Raw genomic sequence first — 19,115 nt, forward strand, 5'->3', positions numbered from 1 at the left:
GACTTCTTTTCTGTGAGCACCTGCCTGTTTTTCCTGTACTTTTCAGGTGTCCCATGGTTACCTCTGTGAGTTTCTGACATCCTTCTCTTTCTCTGTTTGGGATAGAATGTTGTTTTCTTACTATGATCCTTCTCTTTCATTTGGTCACATGGAGGAAGCTTCTGGTGTGACACTTGGCACAGAAGTTGGGAGATCACTTCCTACAGCATATGTTGTAGTTTCTTGCAGACTCAAATGGCTCACATGAAGATGATTAGTTCACACTCACAGAAGTCATTATGATACCAATAGGAGGCAACTGAAATTGTTCAGGCTTATAATGTGTGCTACAGTTCATTTTACACACTTATGTTACTGAATCTTTACATTTGTATACATTTCTCTTGAAATGGTATTGTGTATGGTCAGTTAATGTTTATGTGCCTCTGTTTGTTAAATTTTAACTTTTTATAGGTTTATTTGTATTTTGTGGTAGTAAATGATAAAAAACAGACCATTATCTGTTACTGCATTATTAATTCAAGATAGGCGTTTTTAGCTGTTACTGTTTAAAATTATGATAAAACAGCTTAAATTTGTGATATATGGAGAGATAGTTTATTTTTACATACTTTGAGACCATTACATAGCCGCAAGGAAAAACATGGAGCCTCTGAAATACAGCAATGTAAAAAACCTACTTTTAAAATTCATTAATTTTTAATGAGCATACAAAGTAATGTTTCCTTATTACATTTTCATACAGTCTATCACCTTTTGTAGTACTTATATCAGGGTGTGATCTTGATTTTTTTTTGTTTTTCCTAGATTGTATCTTAAATGAGCTTTAGGAAGACAGACAGTTATGATTTTACTCATGAGTATAGTTTCTGGTGCATAGTAGGGACTCATGGAGTATGCGTTGAATGCATGAATGAAGGTGTTCTAATGAGAGAGTATATTGTGCCTAGTAAGGCATGGCAAATAAACTGGGTTCCATTTGAATTATAGTAAAAACGATTTTAGTCTTAAGTTTTTAGTTGAATCTGATTTTTATGTATGCTTTTATATATACTGTTTGAGGTATTTATTTATTTATTTATTATTTGTTCTGTTTTTCGATACAGTGTTTCTGTGTGGTTTTGGAGGCTGTCCTGGAACTAGCTCTTGTAGACCAGGTTGGTCTTGAACTCACAGAGATCCGCCTGCCTCTGCCTCCTGAGTGCAGGGATTAAAGGTGTGTGCCACCACCACCTAGTGAGGGATTTATTTTGGAGGGACTGTCTATAACCTGCTGATGTGGAGTGAGATAGTAAGGATGACATCTAGTTTCCTTTGCTTAAGGTGGTAGAAAGTGGCTTAGTTACTAAAATGAGAAATGTGGCTAAGAAACAATTATAGAAAGTTCATTAGAAATTCTGTTTGGTGGGCTGCAGAAATGACTCAGCGGTTATGAGCACTACTCTTCCAGAGGTCCTGAGTTCAATTCTCAGCAATCACATGGCAGCTCATAGCTGTCTGTAACTCCAGTCCCAGAGGCTCTGACACCCTCACACAGACATACATGCAGGCAAAACACCAATGCACATGAAATAAAAAAAGAAGAAATTCTGTTTGGTTACAGTTGGTTTAAGACACTGATAAAACTTCGGAAATGACAAGAGATTTGGATTCCAAGTTAGGAACTTAGAGGAAACGTTTGTGTTGGCATAGAAATCTGGAGGACTGTGAACATAGAGACACATAGGAGCTCTTCATTCATCACAGTGAGATGGTGCCTCCAATGAGTGTGGCAAGAGAAAAGAACTTCCACCATTTAGAAATCAGATAGTAGAAAAATATAACAGAGGCTTGGAGAAGGATTGCCTGAAGAGTGATACTTGGATTTTATGATGCTTTGGCAAGTAAGGAAGCAAAGTGCAGCTTAAAAGACGAAAAGACATGAACTGCTAACTCATGCTGGAGTTTCATAAACACAGAACATATAAAGTAAAATAATCACAAGATAAATGAAGGGTTTTACAAAGAAAAATGATTTACTTATATAACAGCAGTAAATGATGGATAGTGCTGGGATATACTCTTTTTTGTTTGGCCATTCTTGGGAATTTTGAATTTTTTTTTTGAAAAAGATGAAAAGTAAATTTTAAATGTGCAATATGAACTTGAATTTTTTCTTTTCCCAAGATTAATGGTTTTAGCGCCACCTAATGGCAGAAGGGAGCATTGCAGCCACATTTATATGTGCAGCAAAAAGTGATGTATTTGAAAGACCATTTCTGGGGATTTTTGTTTATGAACTGTCCATGGATTGCAAGGTCTTGTGTTTTGTGCTCTTCAGGCCAGCCTGCCCATTCTGCCCTTGCCACATTACCCATTTATTCACAGTGCATGTTGTTTAATCTGAGGTGCCTTTTTTTTTTTTGTCTTTTAGGTTTTAGCTCATGTATTTCCCTCAAAGAGTTCTCTTTTCTACCAACTTAAAGTTACTCTTATACTCTGCACCATTTCCTCTGTCATTTGCTGTTTTACTTTCTTTATATCTTTTAGATTGGGAATGATCTTTCTCTCTCTTTGCCTCTCCCTCTTTCCCTCTCTTCCTCTCTTCTCTCTCCCTTTCCCCTCCCTCTTTCTTCCTCCCTCCTCCTCCCATCTCTTTTTACCCTCTCCCCTTCCCCCCTCCCTTTCTCTCTCTAATCTTTTCTCCCATTGTCTAGTATTTAAGCTTTGGGACAGCGCCTATCTGCCCAGCCTTCTTCAGTCATGTAACCCAGGATTAGGTTTAATGTCTGTTATGTATTATATAATATCCTCAGTCAAAATTAGTTGTATGAATGAGTGTATGAATATTTAGACATTTTGAGTTTCTGTGAGACTATAGATCTATCAAGAAAATGGAATTTCATTGTATTTGATTATTGAAACTTAACTTGGTATAGGAATACTATGTATGAAAGCTTTCTTTTTTGAGTGTTTATATCTCTGGAAAAGAAAGACACATGTGTTAGGGTGTTGAATTTTTAAGGAATAGTTATTTAATTATTTTTTAAATTTCATTTTGCATTCCAACTAAAGTTCTCTCCCCATGTTTAATTTTATATTAATTTGTCAATTTCAGTAATCTCCCAAATATTTTCAAAGTATAGTACTTGACCTTTAGGAGACAAGTTTTTTGAAAGCATTTGGATTTGATTAATTGAATGTCTACATCTGTATTTTATAAGACAGGATTTTGCTATGTTTGCCTTTCTTGCTGTGTTGAACTTCTGGGCTTAAAGGTTTCCTATCTCAGACCTGAGTAGCTGAGACTATATGCGTCTCTCTCTCTCTCTCTCTCTCTCTCTCTCTCTCTCTCTCTCTCTCTCTCTCTCTCTCTCTCTCTCTCTCTCTCTCTCTCCCCCTTTCTGAATTTTCTAGTTACATGCTTACTTTCTTTCTCTATTTGTTGAAACAAATGAATAAAACCTCCAGTATTTCTTAACAAAATAGTTAAGTAGAAGTGAGTTTGTTTGGTTGAGGTAAGGCTGCTTTTCAGGTAACAGTATCCTTTTAGTCTGAAAGTTAAGAGTGGAGAGAATGCATTTCTACCTTGTGACCTAGTCTAAGAAGACAGCCTCCTAATTTGTAGGCAGTCTGAATGCCAGGATTCTTTTTCATATGAACCATTTTATTATATAGTTTTCTTACTTCATTTTTAAACTAGTTTGTTTTTAATCAATTTTTGCATTTTATCCATTCTCTAGCTTTGCCAGGTGGATGTGGGAAGAGAAGTTTGCAGAACTGAAATGGAGGTCAGAGCTTCATTACAGAAGGTTAGTGGGTCATCTGATTCTGTGGCCACTGAGAACAGTGAAGAATTTGTTCTGGTTCCTCAGCACACAGATGATACTTCTACAAAGGATGATGGAAAGCCACGACTGAAGGTATTGTTTTTTTCTTTTTCTAATATGGTACTATTTTTCATTAATTTGCTTTTTCCTTTTTGACTATTTGGAGCTCATCTGAGGATGAAAACTGAAGGGTTTCTTAAAGTATAGATATGGATAATAAAAATCAGTGTTTGATTGATTCTTTTAGATGATTTTGATAATAATAAAAATATTTAATGCTTTATCATCCAGGGACTAATTATTTGGTTTCACTTTAAAGGTTTTTTAAAATTCTCTCTTGGTTATTTACCTTATAATAAGAAATTCTTGGAGGAAGAAATAGAAGAAAAATTATAGAAAAAGTAATGCATGAATTAGACTTACTGGTTAAAACTTACATAAATTTATTTGATCGGTTTTATTTGTCTTCTGAGTTTTAGTTGAAAGATTTTCCTGTTATGGATTTTATGCTTTATTTTTTTTATTTTTTTATTTTTTTGGTTTTTTTCGAGACAGGGTTTCTCTGTGGCTTTGGAGGCTGTCCTGGAACTCACTTGGTAGTCCAGGCTGGTCTCGAACTCACAGAGATTCACCTGCCTCTGCCTCCCGAGTGCTGGGATTAAAGGTGTGCGCCACCAACGCCCGGCGGATTTTATGCTTTAAATTAGGTAGTGAGAGTGTGGTTGATGGTTTAACAGTTGACTGATTAGTTTAAAAGTGTATATCTTACTTTTTGGCAGTTGAATTTTCATTTGGATAACTTCCTTCTCTCGGTCTCTGTCTCTGTCTTTGTATCTGTCTCTGTCTGTCGCTCTCTCTATTAAATTTTGGATTGCCTTTTGTAAGTCAAAGAATAGGAAGCAAGAACCCAGGCATATGTGCATGGGAATTGGTAACCATTCTTTTTAAGCAGGAGTGGAAATAACCAACTGCTATTTTGTTCATGACTGTGCTTAATATTATGTGTGGCGTCAGAATGCATCAGTGAGTCAGAAATACATTGTAAAAGAGATTATTAAATACTTGTATTATGTCTAGTATATAAGTTCTATTCAGACAATCTCAGTGCCTTATTTTTTGACAACTGTATTTGCATTATTGTGCTTAAAATATTAGGCTTGTACCTCATCTATTTTTCAGAAGAAATATAACTAAGAAACTAGCAACACTCTGGTAGGTAATGAAGAATTTATTAAAAAATTAAGAATGTTTATAGGATGATGCTAAGAAATTGTTCAAAAGATAATTAGGATGTACCATATTTACACATACATTTTCTTTTCAAGATACATAAAATTAAGATGGTCTGATTTTCTGTGTGTGTGTACCATGTGTGTGATATAGTATGTTGTGTGGAGGTCCAAAGACAATTTTCTCCAGTTGGTTCTCTCCTTTGACCACAAGGAATCTGAACTGTAGGTAGCAATTGCTTTTACCCACTGAGCCATCTCACTGGTCTTATGTCAGTAGGATCTTGTATCAAATGTAGTTTGAAAGTACCTGCAATGTTTTATGAAGAATCCTTTTGTGGAACTAATAAGCCCCCTTCATTCAGCTGATTTTATCATTCAGGATTTCCGTGTGTTATGAATATGTGAAATTAGGTATCACTGGATATAGTCTCAGTTTTTACTGACTATATATTTGAATTTCTAGATCTTAGTTTCTCAAAATGCAGTATTTTTAATGAATTAAGCCCTATAATTAAGAGGATTGAAAAAGAATTGTCTTGTTCTGCCTATAGATAGCTTCCAATGGTGATGAACAGTTGGAAAAAGCCATGGAAGAGATTTTGAGAGATTCTGAGAAAGGACAAAGCAGCCTACTTGTTGACTGTCAGGGTTCCAGTGAGATTTCAGACTACTCGTTTGGAGATGTTCCAGCCAGCCAAACCAATAAGCCATCTCTTCAGCTAATTTTGGATCCATCTAATACTGGTAATGTTCCAGATACTTAAAGATGATATGAGGAAATGGAATAAAGAGACAAAAACTAGAAAATTTTTAGTTTAGCATTGTCTTTACTGTTGACAAAATGATTTGTGTGTGTATATGTCCCTGTGTCAATACAGGCATATGCCACATGTCTGTGCACCACAAAGTCAGAGAACGTTGGCAAGGAAAGACTTTTATGTTCTTGTGTTTGAGACAGGGTTTCTCTATGTAGCTCCGGCTGTCCTGAAACTCGCTCTGTAGACCAGGCTGATGTTGAACTCACAGAGATCCACCTCCCTCTACTGCCTGAGTGCTAGAATTAAAGGCATGCACCACCACTGCCTGGCTAATCATTGAAATTCTTGAATATGGACATTTATACATTTAACCTCTTGGCAGTTAACCCTCTTTCTTTTCCACATTAATTCTCTTGTATTCCTGGAATTTACTTAACAAAGTGTTAGACATTTGCATACTGTCTCCAGGTTGAGTAGAGTCTTTCTTGGGTCCTTTCAGTTAGTTCCTTCACGTGTCATTTTTCTGAAGCTGAAGGAATTTCCTGCAACAACTTTTCTTCTGTAGGAAAAAAAATCTCCTGCTTAATAACTTTCCAGAGAATATTTCATTTTACTTTACTCGGATTTAGAATATTTTATTCCTTTTATTTTTCTACTTTGTTAAAAAAATTAAAATCCTTATTCATATTTGTAATTATTTAAGTCTTATTTACTGATTTTGTTGTCTATAATTTTTGATCCATTTATCCACATTGTTTCGTGTTAGAGTCTATAGTTATGAATATTTGTTACACAAATTTGTAGAATATTTATATTCTTTCAAAAAAATTCCCTCATTTTTAGAAATCTAGTTGCAGAAATGTCAATAAACTTCCCTATGTGTGATGTTTGCTAGTCACTGACACATGATTTTACTACAGGACCTTGTTTATTGTTTCATATGTTTAAGGTGACAGAAATACATAACCACATATGTGCATGTAATAATTTAAATATAGCTTACATAAATAAACTCAATGACTTAAATTATTTATAGTTTTAAAAATGAATTTTTTTATCTTTTTTACATGCAGGTAGAGATTCTCTAATAATAATGAGTTTTTAAAAAAATGTATGTAGAAATATATATATACCCCCTCCTGTTATTCATTATATAGAAAGGAAAATTGGGTGAAGCAATTATCAAAGTCGATTGGAAGAAAAGCAGCTTTATTAGAATACTTAATAAATAGTTCACACAAGCTAGCTAGTCAGTGATAAGAAAAATGAAGAAATGTCTGTTGTTTGTGGAATGTGTACTAGTGAGTTGATTGGTTTCATTTTTTTTTCCAGAAATTTCCAAACCCAGACCGTCTTCTCCAAGTGGACTTCCTGAAGAAGACAGTGTTTTATTTAACAAATTGACTTACTTAGGATGTATGAAGGTTTCTTCCCCACGTAGTGAAGTAGAGGCCTTACGGGCAATGGCAACCATGAGAGCTTCCAGTCAATGCCCCTTTGCTGTTACACTGTATGTGCCCAATGTTCCAGAAGGTTCTGTGAGGTAAACTTTCTTTTTGTTTTTGTTAAGGTATGATTAAGTATTCTGAGTGGGGGTGAGTATGTTATATCATGAATCAGATTTAGGACTGAACTCTGAGTTTACTTATACTTTCTAGACTTAACAATGTAAATTAAAAAGTACCTCGTGTTCTCGTTTGTAGAGGGTATTTTCAAATTATTAATCTAGTAAGTTAAGTACTAAGTACGTCCTAATAACATTGAAATTTTACATTTTTTAAAAAGATTTATTTATTTTTATTTTATGTGTATTAGTGTTTTGCCTGCATGTTTGCCTGTGTGGGAGTGCCAGATCCCTTGGAACTGGAGTTACAGACAGTTGTGAGCTACCACGAGTCCTTCGGAAGAGCAGCCAGTGCTCTTAACTACTGAATCGTCTTCCCCAGACCCTAAATTTACAAACTTTTTATAAAAATGCCTTTAGTGTCTTAGGAAAACATTGTGTTAATGTGGTCTTTATGTGGAATGTGTGTGGGGATACGAAGGTGTGTATGGAGGCAGAGGACAGCCATTGGTGCTATTCTGTAGATGCTGCCAGCCTGGTCTACAAAGTGAGTTCCACGATAGCCAGGGCTATACAGTGAAACCCTGTCTTGAAAAACAAAACAACAACAACAACTCACATAATGAGTTTTAGGACAGCCATAGCTATGAAATAGAGAGACCTTATCTCAAACCCCCCCCCAAAACCCAACCGAAAATTCTTTGACAATTTAATGCATGTATGTGCTGTTTCAGACATTTTCACCCATCCTTCATTATTCTTGCCTAGTCCCCTCCATTCTTCTGCTGAAACCTTTTCTTTCAACAGTCCTTCTACTTTGACATCTTTTCCCCCTTTACTGGCATTGCTTTTAATAGAACAACAAAAAAACTGTTGGAATGAATGATTGGTGTGTGTGTGTGTGTGTGTGTGTGTGTGTGTGTGTGTGTGCGCGCGCGCGCGCGCGCGCACGCATGCGCACGTGTGTGTATGATATAGAATAGATATGATATATAGTTATATATGTATATATAACTAATGTTGGAAGGTATGTGAAATGATTTTGTGTATGTGTTTGTATATATAAGCTTTTCAGTAACATGAAGATAATTTATTTACTTGTATTAATAACCATTTTGTGATTTTAAGATAGTCATGTCAGATTGGCATGATTTGCTCTTTGATAGTTGATATTTTAATCTCATTTTTTATTATTGCAGAATTATAGACCAGTCAAGCAATGTGGAGAGAGCATCTTTCCCAATTTATAAGGTGCTATTCTGTGCACGTGGACATGATGGGACAACAGAGAGCAATTGCTTTGCATTTACAGAGAGTTCTCATGGTTCAGAAGAATTTCAGATACATGTTTTCTCCTGTGAAATTAAAGAGGCAGTAAGTATGATACAATGTAGCAATTTTAGACAGAGTTGAATTAGGATATTTTTGAATTTTTTTTTTTTTTTTTGGTTTTTACGAGACAGGGTTTCTCTGTATTGTTTTGGAGGCTGTTGGTCCAGCCTGGCCTCGAACTCAGAGAGATCCGCCTGCCTCTGCCTCCCGAGTGCTGGGATTAAAGGCGTGCGCCACCACCGCCCGGCTATTTTTGAATTTTAATTGTATTAGTTTACTTGAAGCCATTTCAAAGGCTTTGAAAGTAGGTTTGTGTGGGCAAGTTTTCAGATATGCTTGCTTTTGAAAATTGAAATTGTTAACAGAAAATACTAAAAGCAGCACCATTCTAGTTTTTATCATGCATTGTGATCTCATAATTTTAATTATAGATGCTTTTATGACCACTACTCCCAGAATTCATAGAAACGTAGACCTTTGTGAGTTTAATATGAAATGTAATTGGGATGCTATTTCTTATGTCATGGTAATTATTTTGCTTTACACTAAAATATACATGTGGAAACACATATTTTATATTATAACTATAGAAATTCTCTGTGAGAATTCATGCCTTAATCAAACTTCAAGTTGTTAGTATTGCTTTTTCAGGTAAAGCCTTCATCCCAAAGTTCATGACTGTACTGTGTACTCACTTCTTTCTGAAAAGCTGTGATTGGCAAGAGTGAGTGGGTCCAAGTGTGCTGATAGTGTATCTGGCATGTAGTAGACTTGAATATAAGTATGTTGAAGGAATACATCGATTTTTGTGAATGAGAGGACTGTTTGTGATCTTTACACACTCCACTATAGAGGTGGGGAAACAGATTGGTAGAGTCCTGGCATTTCATGTTAACAGCTGTCACTTAATACACCTGTATGGTTATGAGATCACTGGAGCTGAACAGCAAGGGGATGAACTCTGAAGAATTGAAGAACCCGCTGCTTGAGGGATGGAAATACTGTCCTAGGAGGAAACTGAGAAGGAACCTTGTTGCAAGCATTTCTGTAACTGATGGTATGAACTCTTTTGGGACTATAGCATTTATTTATTTATGAATGTAGGAGATGTTCTTTATTTAAGAGCTTTTAATAATGGGTGGTCAATGGGAAAAAAGTGGGAAATTCTTGACTTGATAATTTTGGAGATACCACTATCTATTATATCTCTAGACAGTATACTGCTGGTTGTAAGAAAGTGGTTTTCATCTATTAATTTTTTAAAAACATATTTTGGAAAATGTTTTGTTGTCAGTCATTGATGATGAAAATATATTGTTTGAAAAAGGAGACACAGTACTATGGCCATTAGATCCTATTGGGAGAGAATATTTCTAAATGTTGAGTAACCCAGTGTATATAGAGAGCCTGTCAGACATTGTATGAAGCATCTACTTGATTGCTGCTCATAACATCCCATGGTATGGATAGGATTTTTGTAGGCAACTGACTTTATATTTGCCTGGGACAATGTAATATCCTTTCATTTGCTTTAAAAAATGTTCTTATTTAGATGATAATTTGTGTGGTTACCTTTTGCTTGACCCAAGACAAAGTGAATGAATAAAAGAGATGGGCTTCAAATTGAAGCCTTTAGTTCAGAAGAACTATATATTTTCAGCAACAACTTTCTTGTTGTTTAAATATTGTGGACACAGATGCTTGCTGCCAAGTCTGACAACTTTAGTTTGATCTCTGGCACCTATAAGGTGGATCCATCCTCTTTCTTCTACCCACATGTACAGCACACACAAACATACACACGATGTAACAAAAGAAAAATATAAAAAATATATGTAAATTTTTGTTTTTTCATTGTGTTTTGAAAGTGGGTTTATCAGCTGCATAGCTTGCATTTCAGTTATACTTGTGATTTACTAGTCTTCATAGAATCTGTTAGCATCTTCCTCACTTTATCCAAAAAATTATAATTTTATTTTGAGTTAATTTGAAATCTTTTAGTTACATTTACTGACCATCTAGTTATCTATTTTCCAGGAGTTCCCTGTTTTGTAGTAAAGGTACAAATACTATTTGATTTTTTTTTTGGGGTGGGCACAACTAACTTAGGGATAAAAGGACAGTCTTATTATTTATGTGTGATGTGAAACAATGCCATTAATTATTTTCTTTTTTCTTTGTTTCTCCCTAAGGTTCCTGCATGGTACCTGAAGGTTTTTCTGCATAAGGGAAGAAGATGCTTCCTCAAGTGATAACAGCATGGCTGCTACCAGCTATTCCCATGATACTCTTATTTCACCACGAATCTCTTCAGGCAGCAGATACCAACAGTGGAGAAGGGGAACCCAGGGAGGGTGATGGCTCTATTGGACACTGTGATATCAGGATACATTTGACTTGTTGTCCTGGGTAGTCCCTCTGTCGGACCCTATTGAACTGAATCTTTATAAACATGGCAAAATAATTGGACAGTCCATCTAGACATATTTTAATGTCTGTGATCTTTGTACAAGGAAAATGATGCAAGTTCTGCTAAGGTATTGCAGACAAATAAGATCTGAGAAATAGTGAAAAAAGATAAGGAGGTACTCGTGTTTCTTGTGTCTTTATGGATGTGGTATACAAAGCCTTTAAAAGAATACTTTAAAGTGCCTAGTTAACGCTAAGGTATATCCCCTGACCATTTGTGTGTGAGTATGATATAAGCACCTGTAAGTATTCATTTGGGTGTATATATGAGGGTGTGATACACCTAAGGTCTCAGTTTCCCTAGTTCTAGGATTTACAAGTATCTATGCCCAGCTAAATTGTAATTTTTTCTTCATTTTTGGCCATTTTCAATGATAATACATTCGAGTAACTTGTTAAATTAAAAAAAAAGACAAAAGTTCTTTTCTCTTTTTTTTTAGATAGGGTCTCACTAGATAGTTTTGCTAGTCTGGAACTTACTATATAGCCTATAGAGATCTGCTAGCCTCTACCTCCCAAGTACTGGGATTGAAAGTGCATGCTACCATACCTGGTCATGTGATTGTCTTATATTTTGACATTATTTCTTGAATGAGCATTTCTTTTTCTTTATATCCTTTTTTTTTTTTTTGAGACAGGGTTTCTCTGTATATTCTTAACTGTCCTGGAACTAACTCTGTACACTAGGCTGGCCTCGAACTCATAGAGACCCACCTGCCTCTATGCCTTGAGGACTGCGATTAAAGGCATGTGCTACCACTGCCAGACTCCAATGAACATTTCTTGATAGTATTTCTAGACAATAGATTGTTACATGACTATTAATGGAAAAACTTTATATTTGAAAAAGCAACTGTATTTCAGTAAGTACCTTTGTCATTTAATAGCATCATTTGAATTTCAACTGTGCAATATTTACCAATTTGGAAAATACTGAAATAAAGAAAATAAAGTTACCAAAACTCTACAGTAGTTAAGATTGCAGTATATCTCTGGTTTCAGATGTCTGTGTACCTGTCTACCCCCACTAGTAGCAGGCAGATGCCCAGTTTTGTCTTTGATGTTTTCTGTAAGTATTTTGTATGGAAACAGTTTTCCTGTACTGTTTGTCAATAAACCTTTGTCTTCCACAGAAAAGTACCCATTTTAGGTTACTTTTGTGTTGTATGCTTTAATAATGTGCTATGTATTAGAGTGTTTGCCATGGTATGTATGTTTAATTTACTTTATGTAATTGGTTATATAGTGCTCTAAGAACTGATGTTGATAATCACTGTTTCTTTTTTTTTTTTTTTTGGTTTTTCGAGACAGGGTTTCTCTGTATTGTTTTGGAGGCTGTCGGCCCAGCTCGGCCTCGAACTCACAGAGATCCGCCTGCCTCTGCCTCTCAAGTGCTGGGATTAAAGGCGTGCGCCACCAACGCCCAGCGATAATCACTGTTTCTTAACTTTACCTTATTATTAATCCTTGGGTCACTTTTGTTTTGTTAACTGACTTAAGAATTCACACATAATTTTAACTTTTTTGGTGGAAAAAGCAATTTGTGAGACATGACATTTAATGGGCTACATTATAGTTAAATCTGAAACTTAAGCTAACATTTCTGATTTTGACTTGCCTAATGATTCCTTATTGGCTAAACTAAACACATTTGTATTCATTTTAATGTTTTGTGTTCTTCAATGTATTCACAGCACTAGAATGTTACTTTGTGTACAGAAAATGCTCAAAAATTGTTTAATGAGTAAATTTATTGTTTTAATTGCAAAAGACTTGAGGTCTGTACTTCTTATTAATACCACTTCTTTACTGCTTTTATTATTTCCACTTGTTTATACAGGATCATCAGTGGATAACTAAAATACCACATGAATGTTGTATTATACATATGGTTCTACTGTTTATATTAACTATATACGTTTGCAGGGTATTTCTATAGCGCTGTTAGTGTTAAAATGTTAAGTAGTTGATTTAAGAATTGATTTGATAGTGGAAAAGTAGTTTAGGATAACTAAATAATTGGTGAAAATGTAACTATAAGAGTTTGAAGACATCTGGGCACTGGTGGGGATTAAAAATCCCAGCACTTGGGAGACAGAAGCAGGTGGATCTCTGTGAATCTATAAGAGCTAGTTCCAGGACATCTCCAAAGCTACACAGAAACCCTATCACGACCCCCCACCTCCCCCCCAAAAAAGAGTTTGAAGACAACTTGTTTTAAAACGTAGGGTGTGTGTGTGTGTGTGTGTGTGTGTGTGTGTGTGTGTGTGTGTGTGTGTGTATGCAGGAAAAAGTTAATTCCAGAATATATGAATTAAATAAAAACAGAAAAATGAGGTAGCATATTCCACTTTTTAAAAAAAAATTTTTGAGACAGGGTTTCTCTGTGTAGCTTTGTAGACCAGGATGTCACCACTGCCCAGTCCAGATCAAACTGTGTAGCTTTGTAGACCAGGCTGCCACCACTGCCCAGTCCAGATTAAACTTTTTTAAATACTGAGGCCAGTTGTAGCACCTTGTTTATTTATTATCAAGGCACCACTGAGCTTCAGTTGCACATCAGCAATTTCTTTCATTAAAAGGAATATTTTTGCTTTAAGAAAATTAAAGTATTTCCTAGATTATTATGTTCATTGATGATTATTTAGCTTTCAAATTGAGAAATTTGTTAATAATATTCAGTAAAATCTTAACTTACATTTCCTTGTGTGAGATATTGAAAATAGGACCCTTGTTTAACTCCTCATCCCACCATATTTTTATTGTTCAAACTATGTGTTGATGGACTGAGAGATTGGAAGTTTTTGGTGTTTCTAATGCATGGTTTGGGGTGTTAGTCTGGACACTTATTGAAGACCCAGGAATGAGAATAGCTTTTGGAAAGTGTTGTATTTGTAGTTCTTTACCACTTTGGCAAAATTGTGAGTCATAAACAAGAATGGAAATACAAGTATAATTTCATAGTTACTAGACTGACCCAATGCTAATAGAACAAATTTCACAAAAATCTTTTATATTTTATACTTCGAAACATTGAGTGAAAGCTTTTCAAATCATGTTACCATAAAACACTGTGCTCTGAAAGGGTGTAACTTCAATGCTGTAACTCAGTGTCTAGCTTGTTGAAGCTGAGGGTGTTCTACATAGAAACTGAGGATTTTAGCTAAAACCTTGTTTGTGCATATTCATTGGGAAGATGTAGATACCACTATCATTTTTTCCTTTCATTTTTGAACTTAAATTAGTTCAGTTTATCTTTTTTTTTTGACACAGGTTTCTGTAGTCATAGCTAGCCTTGAACTGGTGACAGTTCTTCTAATGCTGGGAGTACTGGTGTGAGCAACTGTACCTGGCTTTAAAAAAAATACTTATTTAAGCTGGGTGGTGGTGGCACACACCTTTAATATCTGATTGTATGTACATCTGCGCACCATATGCACACAGGAGTCTGCAGATGTCAGAAGAGGTCTTGGATTCCCTGCAATTGTAGACAGATTTAAATGTGAGATTCCATTTGGGTGCTGGGAATGAAACACGAGGCCTCTGCAAGAGCAAAAAGTGCTCTTAACTATTGAACAATCCTGGATTTTTGTTTTAAAAGTTCCTTTTTGATTACTTTTTAAATATCAGAGTTTAAAGAAACAAAGCAAGAATATTTGAAAAGACATGTATTAAGTTAAATAATTATTTCTTAGTGAGGCTAGTCTTGCTCAATATGAGTGCGCTTGGGCATATTTATGTAGTCTAGGTACACACATTGGCATTAATTTGTTGAGCCTGAGTTTCTTTTTACTACTCTGTGAGAACAAATCATTGATAACAGAGAGCAGATCAAAACAATGCAACTTCCTTTGCTAGTCCTCAAATCAGAACTCTAGACTCTGCCCAGTCACTTTACTGGTTTGTGGAAAACATTGCAAATATCTGTTGGTTTGTTTTGTAAGCTTATTCAAACTATCAAGTGGAGTATTATGTATAAACCGACTCAGTCAATTAAATCTCTGTATCTGAAACTGTATATATAAGAGATTTGTATTGATTGATGAGAGCAAATACTATCTATTTTTCCTGGACAGAACAATCTTTCATGTATCTGTCACCCAAAAGACCAAAAGACCCCTGCTGTTCATATTGGGAAGAAGTTGCTTTGATAGTAAAATAATATGATCCCCTCTCCCCCGATAAATGGTATGTGTGGTACAGTTAAGCAGTTTCTTTGAAGGGAATGTTTCATTGTCTTAATTAGACATCATCTGGGAAAACCTTTTCAAAGAAAATATTTCCTAATAATAAAATGCTCTTTGGTTCTCAAGGTGTTTTTTTTTTTTTTTCTGGTTAGGTGTTTTTTGCGTGTTGTTAGTGACAGAGTAAAACAATGCTGACTCACTGTCATTCATGTATTTTAAACATTCTATGGAATTAGTGTGCCTTTTGAAAGATACTTTAGCAATATTTTTTTTCTTGGATTTTATACTAATGATGGTCTTCATGTATAATAATTTAGAATTAGGCTGATATGCATATATATGGTTATTTACCTACCACCTTTAATGCATAATTGATGAAAATGTTATTATATACTGTCCAAATGGTTGATAGATGCTTACACTATATTTATTTTCTCTAGTTAAGAAAATGGTGAGTATAGAAAGTTACAGACTTGCAAAATGGGAGAGAAGGATATCACAGTGTAGTGCTTTGGTCTAATTACATTTCCATTTTCACTTTTTAGGTAAGCAGAATTTTATATAGTTTCTGTACTGCATTCAAACGTTCTTCCAGACATGTGTCTGATGTTAAAGATTCAATCATCCCAACCCCGGACAGTGATGTGTTTACCTTTAGTGTCTCCTTGGAGGTAAAAGAAGATGATGGAAAAGGAAACTTTAGGTGAGAATAACTGAAGAGAATAATCTGAAAAGAAAGTTAACATTGTACCTAAAATGCAGTATTCACTAGCATGTTTTCTAGACACTAGATTGTGTTTGTATAAAGCTTTAGGTAGGTCAAGAAATATTTGACTGGTGAATGATTATAGTTAACTGTTCTCACACGTCTTAGATGAGCAAACAATTTTCTTAATGATTAAAAGAATCTGACGTTGTAGAACATTATAATCATAAAAAACGGCATAGACTGTACTTTTGTCAGCTATGGAGAATCGCTTTTTGTTGAAAGTGTTAAATTTGTTCTTCATATACTTATTTGATTTTTTTTTTGAAATGAGGTCTCATTGTAGCATGGGCTGGGCTTCAACGATGTGTAACTGAAGCTATTCTTGAACTCCTGATTTCCCTGAATTTACCCCCTGAGTGCTGGGATTATAAATGTGTCACTCCCCACCCCCAGCTAGTTAATTTTTCTCCTTTGTTGTATTTGTAGGGAAAAATTTACAGCTATTTATATACAATTGTTCTCCTTCAAAATAATTTTTCATTAAATTATTTTTTAAAATAAAATCTTTAAAAAGATGTATACACATTTTTTTGAGTGTATGATTATTTTACCTGTGTGTATGTTTAGAAAATGTATGTGCCTGGTACCTGTAGAGGTCAGAAGAGGGCACTGGATCCTGTGGGACTGAAATTACAGATGGTTGTGAGCTGCCATGTAAGAATTGAACCCACATCCTTTGCAAGAGCAACAAGTGCTCTTACCTGCTTATCTAGCCCTCTATCCCCTTATTGAAATATTCTTCACCAAAATTATCCAAAATTATTTTTAGTGGTTGTGGTTAATATATTATATGGTTTGACCATCATTTAACCATTTCTTTCTATTTTATATGGTGGTTTTTAAAAAAGAATTATTTATTTATTATGTTTACAGTGTTCTGCTTACAGGAAGAAGAGGGCGCCAGCTCTCATTACAGATGGTTGTGTGCCAACATGTGGTTTCTGGGAATTGAATTCAGGACCTCTGGAAAAGCAGCCAGTGCTCTTAACCTCTGAGCCATCTCTCCAGCTCCCTTAACCACTTCTTTCTATTATACATTATAGTGTTTTTTTTTTAATCCAGTTCAGGTGATCACTTAATAGGAAGTAATAATCACCTATATACCTTAACAGTCTTTTTAATTTTTTGAGACAGAGTTTCTCTATATAACCCTTGACTGGTCTTCAACTCAAACTTATAGAGATTGGCCTGCCCCTGCCTCCCAAGTGCTGGGATTAAAGATGTGCACTACCATATCTGGCCACTAGTGTCTTTAATTATAACAGTAATTGCTAGATAGTTATTTGTATTTTTATCGATAAAAATGAATGTCAGATTGAAGCTAGAAGCATTTATATTTTTCTGACAAGACAAGCTGTATTTTAAGTTTTATTTGTTCATTACTAGAATATCTACTTTATATTTTATTAGACTTTGATTAACTTGCTATGTATGATCTGTGTTTTTTTGGCCATCCTTTATCTATATATACTTGTATATGTAAAACTAGTTGTTATGTGAAGTTTCTGGCCCCACTGGTCCTGCCACCGTTCCCTGCCCCAAAGAAACATGCAGACCCTATATTAGTTAAAGTTGTTGGGTTCCTTATTTTTAACTCATAACTACTAATCTATGTATTTCCACGTGGTCTTGGTTTACTGGGAACGCCAGACCTGCAACTCCTTTGCCTGCTACATCCCCACAGAGAAGAGGATGATTTCCTGTTTGTCCTTGCTTGTGTTTTGATTCTGCCCAGCTACGCCACTTCCTGCCTGACTGTACAGACCTCCAGACCTCTATGGTTAGCTAGTGGCAGTTTCTGCCCAGTTACATCACTTCCTGGGATCACATGATGACTCCTTTCTGCCTAACTTCCCAGAATCCTCCTCATATGCTAGTCCCACCTATCTTGCTCCCCCATTGGCCAACAGTGTTTTATTCATCAACCAATAAGACAAACATATACTCAGAAGAACATTCTCAGCAAGTATCCTTAAATTCTTGGTGTTTACAAGAGTAAGGTGTTCATTACAGGATTTTTTCTTGGTTTAATTATGATACATGTGCTCATGACCACCCAGCAATTGAACTAGAATGTGACAGTCTTTAACAGTTAAATAAGCAATGTTTGAAAACTTGTTATGATTTAAAAGCTGAAATTGAAGTTATACCATATTGTCATAGTTTTAGATACTTCATTTAACCTTGATTGAGAGATAAAAATACAAGGCTTCTGTAATCCATGTTCAAAATTTCTAGAAGTTTTATATTGCTGGCTATAAAATTTACTGTTTTTTGCCTGTTGTGAGGTGAGATTCAGTATGACTTAAGAGTATAGTATTCTTGCTGGGTGATGGTGGTGCACACCTGTAATTCCCAACATTTGTGAGGCAGAGGCAGGCAGATCTCTTAAGGTCTAGGCCAGCTTGGTTTATACAGTGAGTTTCAGGACAGCCATTGGTACACAGGGAAACCCTGTCTGGAGATATAAACAAACAAAGCAATAAAAAAAGAATATAGTGTTCTTGACTTAATACTTTATTGTTTTGTTCTCATTTTAGAATGTATTATTTTATTCTACTATTATAGTGCTAATTTTTGTTCCTTTTGATTATTTCAGTCCTGTGCCTAAGGATAGAGATAAATTTTACTTCAAAATAAAGCAAGGAGTAGAGAAGAAGGTTGTGATTACAGTTCAGCAACTTTCTAATAAAGAATTAGCTATTGAGAGGTAAGCAGCTTGTTCTTATATCATAGCTCAGAATGGGATTGCCATTGTTAATGTGTTTCAGATGCTTGGTATTGAATCTCAGCTGTACTGCTCACTGAGGCTTTTCAATGTATCTTGTTTCTGTCTTTCTCCTCCCACTTCTCCCTCCCTCTTATCTCCTACTGCCTCTATAGAGCTCTTCTCACTCTTTAGACCCTTTTTGTTCATATTATTATTATTTTTTGATTAACACTTATTTACATTGAGGGAAATCAGCTATTTTTATTTTGTATCTTCTAAAGTTTC

At 35.2% G+C, this 19,115-nt stretch overlaps 1 protein-coding gene across 2 annotated transcripts in view; it reads left to right on the forward strand.

The window, feature by feature from the left end:
• Rabgap1l (RAB GTPase activating protein 1 like) overlaps positions 1-19,115 on the forward strand; it is a 508,921-nt gene that overhangs the window by 40,270 nt on the left and 449,536 nt on the right. For both annotated transcript variants that reach the window (XM_040737898.1, XM_040737899.1), the window contains exons 2-7: positions 3,723-3,902; positions 5,593-5,785; positions 7,132-7,342; positions 8,563-8,737; positions 15,897-16,054; positions 18,720-18,830. In XM_040737898.1, coding sequence (XP_040593832.1) covers positions 3,765-3,902; positions 5,593-5,785; positions 7,132-7,342; positions 8,563-8,737; positions 15,897-16,054; positions 18,720-18,830 — 986 coding nt within the window. In that variant the 5' untranslated portion in view covers positions 3,723-3,764. The remainder of the gene's footprint in view (positions 1-3,722; positions 3,903-5,592; positions 5,786-7,131; positions 7,343-8,562; positions 8,738-15,896; positions 16,055-18,719; positions 18,831-19,115) is intronic.

The sequence above is a fragment of the Mesocricetus auratus genome, unplaced genomic scaffold (assembly GCF_017639785.1).
Source record: "Mesocricetus auratus isolate SY011 unplaced genomic scaffold, BCM_Maur_2.0 Super-Scaffold_100676, whole genome shotgun sequence".
Taxonomy (NCBI): domain Eukaryota; kingdom Metazoa; phylum Chordata; class Mammalia; order Rodentia; family Cricetidae; genus Mesocricetus; species Mesocricetus auratus.